This window comes from Callionymus lyra, chromosome 12 (assembly GCF_982586985.1).
Source record: "Callionymus lyra chromosome 12, fCalLyr1.hap1.1, whole genome shotgun sequence".
NCBI classification, from domain to species: Eukaryota; Metazoa; Chordata; class Actinopteri; order Syngnathiformes; family Callionymidae; genus Callionymus; species Callionymus lyra.
This window is the reverse complement of record NC_141829.1, coordinates 12,379,890-12,389,761: the sequence shown is the minus strand read 5'-3', so window position 1 is coordinate 12,389,761 and position 9,872 is coordinate 12,379,890. Positions and strand designations below refer to the sequence as shown.

At 36.0% G+C, this 9,872-nt stretch overlaps 1 protein-coding gene across 1 annotated transcript; it reads right to left on the bottom strand.

The window, feature by feature from the left end:
• Positions 1-579: 579 nt before the first annotated feature.
• On the bottom strand, positions 580-8,142 carry tnfaip6 (tumor necrosis factor, alpha-induced protein 6). Its single transcript, XM_087804162.1, has 6 exons — positions 8,015-8,142; positions 6,050-6,187; positions 4,663-4,824; positions 1,136-1,364; positions 986-1,026; positions 580-914 (listed from the first exon to the last, which is right to left on the bottom strand). The coding sequence occupies exons 1-6, from the start codon at positions 8,112-8,114 to the stop codon at positions 802-804; spliced, it is 783 nt and encodes a 260-aa protein (XP_087660288.1). The 5' UTR covers positions 8,115-8,142; the 3' UTR covers positions 580-801.
• Positions 8,143-9,872: the final 1,730 nt, after the last annotated feature.

Here is a 9,872-nt window from a genome sequence, read left to right as displayed (position 1 = left end):
AAACAAGTACGCAGCCGTACGTTCCCCTCGACGTCACATCCGTCAATAAGTTTTCTTTTAATAAAAACTTTTGAATTCCGGTTTCATTATAGAAAACGAAAAACTATTTAGTTTTAAAGTAATATAAAAACACAAAAAAGAAGGAACTAAGTTCAGGTGCTATTTTCTTAACATTAGAAACAAACTCAATCTTATAAACAGTTTACATACTTTTTCAACAATGTCGTATTTAAGACGTAATTTTACGTGAATGAAGCCACTTGAATCTTTTTTTTATTTTTTACATAATCATCTATTAGTTTTGCAAACATTCTGTATTATATTAATCTCACAACTTGTTTTATTGATGTAGCGAGAATGTATTTATTTATTACACTCTTATTTTATCATAATTCAAAGCACACATGTTGTCAACGTACAAATACTTTTAAGTACATTTCAAAATGAACTTGTCATAAATAATAAATCAAATACAATATATGATCAGAAGTATAGCAGTATACAGATGTTAAAATTATATATAAACATGACATGTTTTTGTGACAAATCAAGACCAAACAAAACCACAGTGGGTGAAGATTTTATAAGTCAACTCATAAAGTAAAAACATACTAAAATGACACATTTTTATTCTAATAGTTGATGTTTCTAATTAAAACACTTAAAAAAACAAATGTTTTATTAAACAATTATGCAGTTGAACATCAAACATTGTCTCCAAACATGTAGCTACATAAAATAATACATCACACCATGAACTGCTTTAGAGACTCAATAACCATTTATTTATATTTTCTCTGCTCAGTGAAGAAAGTTATATGCATATGAGGATCCATTTACAGCCAAGTATTTCATTTGGAAGCCTCCCGCTGTGACCGAAGCGTCGGAGAGGAACTTCAGCGTCATCACGTTTCCTTAAAATAACCACAAAAAAAAAAGTTATTCTCAAAAGATATTTTTAAATAATAGTGACAATTGGTCTCACCTGTACTCAGGATATCATCCGGTAAATAATCACCACAGAACCTGAAATAACAAAAATTGTTTATAGAGGCTGAGAATTGAGGGAAAGAAGATAATGTAGATCATACATGACATGTACTTAAAAAAGTGTGATAGTAATAGTGATACTGACCTGCCCACGAACCCGGACACGTCATCGTAGCTGTCGTACACCTCCAAGTAATCGGCCAGACAGGAAGTGTCGTCCTCCACGTCAAACTCCCGGAAGTGAAGGTGGATCCTCTGACCCAGTCGGACCCGGATGTGCCAGTAGCAGATCTGCTCGTCCTGGTACTCCTCAGGGAAGCCCGGGGACTGGATGATCCTCTGCTGATCAGTCAGGACGCCGCCGCACTCCTTGGCTGTTTTGAAAGTATAGGAAAAAATGAACTTAATTTTTTTTTTTTTAAGTGTTTTCAGAAAATGTTCCCCTACTACTACAAATCCTGTTGTACCAACTCCAAGAGAAACAAATTCATGTCTTTAAGGAGTGGAAAATCGATTTTATTTGAATTAAATAATTGATTAAAATTTTTAATTAAAGAAAATACAATCAAATACAATAATATAATTTAAAGAGTCAAATCTCTTTTGTGTAAATCATGTCATGAGGTATTTATTACTTTAAATGTCGAGTCAAAATAAGCCAAAAACAATTGTTATATTTGATGTATTCAAGCAGTTGTAAACAATTGTTATTGCCCACCGTGAATTCCGTTATCCCACTGACTAAAATAATCCAACATTGTTTCTCGTCAACAATGAGGTTATGGATTTATTTGGAAACAGTTCGGGGTCTCGTGTGCGTGTGAGCTTCTAATAAAACGAAGGGAAAGAGTAGAAAGACCTCAGAGGGGGAAATGGAACACATATGTTGATGCTTTTGTCAACACAAGAGTTGAGAATTGAGTTTATGTACACAGACATTTACTTCTTATTCAGTCAAAGATTGTCTAAAACTTTCTTTTTTTTAAATGGATTATTGCAATTTTCAGGGAAACTAAATATATTTTCAGAGAAGCATGTTTACTAGTTTTTGTGATCATTATTATCATTATGATAGTTCCTTAATTGAAATTGTGTTTTTATGAACAGTGGTTGTGTGAGGAAAACAAAAAATGTATAAAAGTTATTGATGGCAGTAGATTAACAATTTAGAATCTTAAAATGTTGTAACGCATTCTGTTTTCCACTAATGCACATTTGAACTATGATGTTTGAAGTCACTATACAACACCTATATATTATATATTCCGGAAACACCTATGGAAGAAATTGAGAACGCAGCTTAGAGATTTGTGCAGAAAAAAAAAACGACTCAAAAGTCTTTATCTTAAAGCTTTCGATTCCTCAAGTAACTGAACATACCAAACATATATTTTAGTGTAAAAGTGTAGTAAAAGTGCTTACAAACGATTCACAGATGTTTCATGAATCACTGCCTCGTAAACTTGACGAGTCGTTGAGTCACAATGAGTCAACAAAACCAGACCTGAGGGCGTTTTTTAACTAGTGGTCTCGCCGCAAGTCTGAGCCACGGTAACTCACTTTACACGGCTCTGGCGATGTTGTGGAATATTGAGTACAAAAGTAAACATGGACAAGAGTCACTCACCTGGTTGACCGTGTTTAACTTCCTGAATGCCACAAAAAATGTCCTGCTTTGTATCAGAAAACAGAATTTATGTATTTATTTGTCCTGAGTCAAACATGTAAACAAATTAGTTTTCATCAAATAATTATACATACATCTATAAAACTACAAAAATAAGGCTCAGTCACAAACTGTGGATTTTTTTAAAGCACTTTAAGCAGACGACTGTTTTGAATCCTTTAAGATTAATAAAAGCTTTGAAAGAAAATGTTTCTGTATTTGATGCAATTTTGGGGTAAAACTTTATTTATATATAATAAAATAGGAAGTAAAATTGTATAATATTCAAACAGCATATTCAAATGTAGACTTTCTAGTTGAAAAACTGTCAATTACTTCAGCACCATATGAATAAAATCGCCCTCCTAACTCATGGAGCAGCAAAAGGCTGATAATTGTGCAACAACTTGGACCTTGAAGAGGGTCGACGCGAGGTCAAGAGGGAGGTTCACAGAGTTAGTTGATGGATTTATAAACATTTATGTTGTTCTGTAACAGCTTATTCTTTAGCCCTGAACATAAACTGAGATGACTCGATAGTGTACAAACACTCTGATATCACCCTCTCATAAACAATACCATGGAGCAGTTCATGGTTCGTTCAACTCTGAGTTTTAGTTTATTTAAGAACTATCGTTTAAGATTTCTTCTTATTTATTCAAGCCGTTTCTGCGTCGGCTCTGACGTTGTAATGCATCCTCTGTGGTCTCATCTTGGACTGATTATCATGGATGACGTTGTTGTGACAGTGATGAAAACTTCCAGACGCGCGAGTGTTTGTTTGGGATTTCCACATCTGAATCATGACACTGACAATGACTCACATATCCTCGACTTTCAAAAAAAAAAGGCAGATGCATAATAAACACACCAGAAGTCTACATTAGAATTCTGACCCGCTCTAGTAGAAGAACTCACATTTCTCCGATCCTTAAAACTCTTCACTGGCTGCCAGTTTCTTCAGGATCAATTTAAAAATCTGGTTCTTACTTTCAGATCTATTCATGGTCAGACTCCTCCTTACATCACTGATCTGATCCAGCCTTACACCCCAGCTTGGGCTCTGAGGTCTGTGGATCAGAATCTACTGATGGTTCCTGAACACGCTTCAGGACCAGAGGAGAGAAATCCTTCCAGGCTGTTGCTCCTAAGCTTTGGAACGATCTTCCTCTCCTTCTGTGTTTGATGGATCTACTGACTCCTTCAAGAAACATCTTAAGACACTTTTATTTGTGCTTTTCTCTGATTGTCTGGAACTCCTGTGTTTGTCTTATGTGTTTTGGCCTTTTAGAGTTTTTAAATGTATAGGTATTTTTAACTGTGTACTGCTTTTGATTGTTAAAGCGCTTTGTGACCCTGGTCTAGAAAGAGGCTTTACTAATAACCTTTACTTACGTACTTACTTACTACATTATCACTACTTGTTAAATATTTCTGCGACATGAGGTAATTTCTTTTAATTTTCTTTAGCATATTTTAAAAAAAATTTATATTCATATATTATATATATTCATCGTCAATATGAAGTTTTTCAAAAGAAGATGTTTTTCAATCTCTTCTAAGTGTAGCAGGAGTCGTTTCCTCAGATGTTTGCAAAATAACGTATTATATTGTCAAAAGAAAACTCCAGATATGATGATAATGGATCAAGAAAGTTTTTTCTTTACTTCTATCCGGACTAACTTGTATCGCTTCTGTTAAATCGTGGCTGTTCATGAACTCTGTTCAGAATTAACAATAAAAACATTATTTACAATTACAATTATAAAATGCAACAATTGAATCACAAAAAAAAACCCAGCAAAAACATGTTGCTGATTAGCTAGCTGAATGCTTGATCGATAATAAGCAAATAGTTTTTTGGTTTTTATTGTTTTAATTGTATTTTCTCCAGTTATTTAAAAGGATCTCCTTGACAGATGTATGCACAGTGTTAGTGCTTTTCAAATTGCAATAGAAATTGTTCAAAAATACAAAAGTCTCAAGTGTGTAAAGATGGTACTCACAGGTGGGGTTGTAGCAGTAGACGTCCCATTTCTCGCTTTTGTTCAGCCTGTATCCATAGTCCACCACTCCCACCTTCCCAAAACCACATTTATCTCCCGCTTTGACGATGGGATAACCGACCCGACCTCTGTCGAACCACCCCGCCGCACAGACGTGGAACCCTGAACAAGATAATGGGAAAAACACGATGATTTAGATCTCATATCACCCACAATGCACTGCAGTGGGGCACGAAAAACACGTCCTCGTAGTGGCAGTAATTGACCATCGTTGTCTGATGTATGTTTCCTTCCAAAAACTAATAAATCTTCAGTTGAGTTTAGATTATAGGACAAGATCAAGAATCAGTTTATTTCCTTGTTTGTGGATTTTTATATTTTTCTTTTATATAATTAAAAAAATTAAATGTATATAGAATGAAATATTACTAAAATAACTTGTTTAAATTGTACTTTTTATGAAATATAAAAAAACTAAATGAGATTAATTAAAAGAAAAGAAAATATACTATCAAATTAACATGAAAGCTTTCTTTTTTTGAAAGTTTTCCCATCTTGTTTAATCCATAATTTGTCCATTACTTCTTTTGACTCGACGGCCCCAGTTTATAATGTGAACCCCGAGGAAATATAATCGTCCACCCCTGGACAAGATGGTACAGTCCCTTGGATAATTTAGGGGTGTAAGCTTTGAGGGGGTCTTACAAAGAAATACATTTAAAAAGGACAAAAGAAGCCAACACATTTTAAAACTGAAAAAAAAAAACATTTAAATTGATGGTTTTTCAGCCATTTTCAAAAACACACCATCCAAGAAGTTATAGTTTGTTAAATTGGAAAAAAAATATCATTATTTTTGGGAACTAACCCAGAAGACATTAACACATTTACAGTCATAAAAAAAAATATGCTCGTCATGAAGTTGAAATGCTAAACAGATGTTCAAACAAAACTCATCCAGAACAAACACAGAGTTCGAGGTGGACTCTCTTTTGTGCTGGTGTTGTTCAGGAACAACAGAGGCTGTTCTTCTGAGCTATCAGCAGATGTCTGCCAGCAGCTCAGATAATGCTGAGACCTCCTGGCCTGCATCTCTGAGGGAGCCTCAGCTGGAGCTGCTGACGGAGATCTGAGCCTCCCTGGACCGAGTATCTGTGTCATAAGAAGTGATTCTACACACCCCAAAAAAGGTGTTAACCCGTTTTTACAACCCTCATGCGGCTTGTTTAAACTGTAGCTCGGGAAATTGAGAGACAGAAAAAGAGTTTGTGGAAAGTCTATTCTGCCCTTTGACCTATTTTCCTGAGCAATACCGGTGACTTTCGCTGACTTGTGTTTACAGTTCGAAGGTGTTTGTTCCGTCAGGTGTGTTCCGTGGCCAACAGACCTATTTCTTGAGCCGCCTGGAGCTGTTCGTAGGTCGCCAGCTTCCCTCCCTCGTACTTGCAGACCGCCTTCGCCTCTTTATAAGTCAGCTGGTATCTCCCTTTGCGCGACTCCCGGTGGTAAACTCCAGCTGCTTGCTCTGTCAGGTCGGGAGAGACAAGGAAAGATGTTCACTGAAAACCCACAGGAAATCAAACGAGTAGAATTTATTGGTTGCAAATCAAGGCGAGAAGAAAAATGATGCTTGGATTTTGGAGAAGTTAGATCAGGATGTTACACAACTATACAACCTTCATACTGTATGATTTATGGATGGAGAAATGGGTCAAGTTTCTTCCCCTAAGCTCTACTCATGGACAGTGAAAGGGTGGAGAATATGTGAGTTTGATTTTTGTCCAAAATTGACTTTTTTTTAAGCATGTTTTGGTGTTTCGAGAATGGTGGGTTTGAAGTGGAATCTTTCAATAATGATGACATGTTGTTGACCATAACCACACCCACTCTGCTGTGACTGGTCAAGCATCAAGGTTTGTCACCGCGCGTAATTAATCCCGGAAGTCTCCACCTCCAAAGGACTTGTTGTATAAACAAAGCGGGGCGTGATTACAGCTGGATGGAGGAGGAGTGAAGACATTATAACGTCATAATGGACTCTCGTAACCTCTCGTTCGCCAAGATTTCAGATGAACTTCATAAAGAAATAAGTTCAAAACATGGTCATGTTGAGGGACTTCGTGCATTCTGGAGACTACAACATTTGAAACATGCGAGCGAGTCAGGAGAGTTAGATTTTCACATTAGTTGCCCTTTTATATAAGATATTTTGTTTTCAGACACTTGTTTTACTGTCTATATCTGCAACACAACAAAATGTAGCATTAGATTAATTATTAATACGAAGCAGCAACGTAGCATTGGGCTAAGAAACTGGCTATAAGTTGTACAATTTAATTTTAATGCAGACTTGTCTTATCTATTGTGTTTTTTTAATCTATTACATCTGTTTCTTAAGATTCAATCCTCTCAGCAGTGAAGTTTGTTACAGAGGAAAGCGGGTTGCTAACAGTTAGCATTACTAGCAACAGACCGAAAAGAAAGAAAGAAAGAAAAAAAACAATTATTATCTTAGGTATCTTAAAAAGAAGCTTGAACGATGTACTTAATGAGGTGTATCAGCTCTTTTAAACTATAAATAATGCTTCAATGTGAACTCAGAGTTAGAAGCTAAAATGCTCCATTATTGACTCATTTATACAGAGGCTAGTCTTAACATTTTAACACATGAATTCAAAAATAGTTTCCAAAGGAAGATGTCTGTTTATATTTATTTATTTATTGTTTACATTTTTTATTAAAACTTGATAGTGTTCATTTTGATTTTAAATAAAGATGTATTTGATATTAGCGACTGTAATATATAACTTTACAGGTGGCATTACATTTTTTTAAAAGGAAGAAGAATGAGCCATGTTGTTATCTCCACTATCTCAAAGTGAAAGACACTCACCAGACTCACCCTCAGTGGGGGGTCCTCTGCTGATCTTGTTTTGGCTGCTACGCATGCATGACTCAAGTTAAAGAAGGTCCTCTATATCAGAATGACCCCTCTTTGATCCACAGTAACTTAAAAAAACAAAGTATTTTGTGTCTCCTAAAAACAGATTAAGCAGCAAATATAAAGAATTGTTTGAAATGTAATGGTTTGGCTCATTTAAAAAAAGTGAAGAAACAAACTATTTGTAATGATGTTTTCCCCTCGACTTGCTCAGGGACAAACAGAACCCCCGGCATGTTGTCCCGGCAGCACTCGGCTGGCTGATAAACACTCAGCCTGGCAGAGAGAGCTGTGACTCCAGTGGTGTCGAGCCTGTTAATCCTTGTTATTCCCCACAATAAACCTCCCGTGTTTGCAAAGAAATAAATAATTCAAAACACACAGTGAGAGAGAGTTAACAAACATACTCACCTAGCCAGATGGAGTTGTGAAATATTCCATCCTTGTAGCCCCATGTGTGCGCCTCTTTGAGAAGGAACCCCAAAGTCCAGAGGAGAGCGAAGAGGTGCATGGTGCTGCCGTTCAGCTGCTCTGGGCTCCAGATGTTTCCAGGAGTGTGTGCTCGGCCCACCGACTCTATATATGCTGCTGCCGGCCTCTTGAGAGAGAGGGGAAGTGACTCGGTAGTTTGAGATAATCATCCGCAGCCACTGCTTTGTGAAGTCCTGATACAGTACATGTGGGCTTTTCCTCGCCCAACCACCTTTAATAGGAATCATCTGTGGGGAGTTTTTCTTTTCCTCTGCTTTTTTGTCTTTGAAAAGTTATTCGCCAAAGAGAGTTTGTTCCAACGGATTACATTTGTTCAAATAATCTGGAGGAATAAGAGCGGAATTTAAAGTGTTTCTTTCATTTTTTTTGGCAAAGGTTAATGAATAAATAAAATACTTATAATAATACAGGATAACAATATAATGACAATAATATATGGAAACAAAAGCTCCCGTGACCCAATTAAAATCTACAGAACATCCTAAAGTATTTAAGACAGTTGAATTCAACATGTTCTTTATTCAGACAATTAGTATTTTCATGGATTTCTTTGTCTATATGTCAGTTTATGTGTTTGTGTATTAACTGAAAATTGGGGACATTTTTCAGAAAACACACAATAGAATGTTTTGAATGTGTTGGAGCATCAACATGAGTTTATATCTAAAAAAGAATGTCCACTAAAGTGACTTTTCTATTTAAGATTCAGAGTGTACACACACACACTGCAATAATCTTGAACTCTGCCTCTAGCGTAAGTGTGAGGTACTACACCTTATACTTTCCCCGATGTGAATTTAACTTCTTGACAAAAGTTTGTTAAACCAGAATGAGAAACTATTTTTTATTGCTAGTGTTAAACACAGCATATGATTATTTTTGAGAAATATGGATGATAAAACAAGATACATCAACCACAGAAAAGGTTACAGGTACAAATTGGGAAAATAAAACTTTAATTACAAATAACATTACTTTTTAAATCTAACGTTTAACATCTAGCGAACATTTTGTGTGTGTGTGTGTGTTTGTGTTAAACAAGCATTGACATTTTACAAAAATAAATAAGTGAAAGTAATTGAAAAAAAAAAAAGATAAAACACATCTTATCAATGATAATCCAATGTATTAAATAAAAGGTTATATTTTAATATACTGTTAAACTGAATAATAGAAATGTGTGCGACAAAGAGCGGGGACACCCTAACTATCATGCTATAAGAGCATCATGAGAAAGATAAATATCTAAGTCTTTTTTTTCACAGATGACAGCTCGAGGGCCTCAGAGTTTCCTAACAACTGTGTAGTTTGGATGCTAGTTTGTCATGTGTGGTCTGGCGACCTCTCAAGGTTGAACATCTCACCCAGCAGTGACTGGGATTGATTCCCAGCAATGAGCGTAAAACTCTTTTTCTTCTGAAAACATTAGAGAAAATGGATGAGTCGCAGCGTACGTGTTCATTTCCACGGGTTCAGAACAGTGGTAACGGTGGTATGGCCGGGAAAATGTTGGTCAAAGAGAAAAATGAAGCAGCATCTTTAGTTTGGTCATTTGCGGAAGATGGTGGTAAAGACTCTAGCTTTAGGAAATGACCTCAGGAAAAACCGCAACTTGACTTCGGTGATCAAATCAAATAAATTTTGATGAATGTACATTTTGGCAGGAAAAAGCTGCTCTTACAGAGTTACAGAGTTGGCATGAAAATGTTCTCACGCAAACACAGACTCGTGAAACAGACATGTTTCCTAAACCATGTGTATTTTGCTCTGAGAAATA

Bases quoted from the DNA above. Each gene is read 5' to 3' on its own strand.
- tnfaip6 (XM_087804162.1), bottom strand. From the start codon at position 8,114: ATGCACCTCTTCGCTCTCCTCTGGACTTTGGGGTTCCTTCTCAAAGAG. The intron at 6,188-8,014 runs GTGAGTATGTTT...CCGACCTGACAG, and splicing joins TCACAACTCCATCTGGCTAG to AGCAAGCAGCTGGAGTTTAC. The intron at 4,825-6,049 runs GTCTGTTGGCCA...TATCTTGTTCAG, and splicing joins CCAGGCGGCTCAAGAAATAG to GGTTCCACGTCTGTGCGGCG.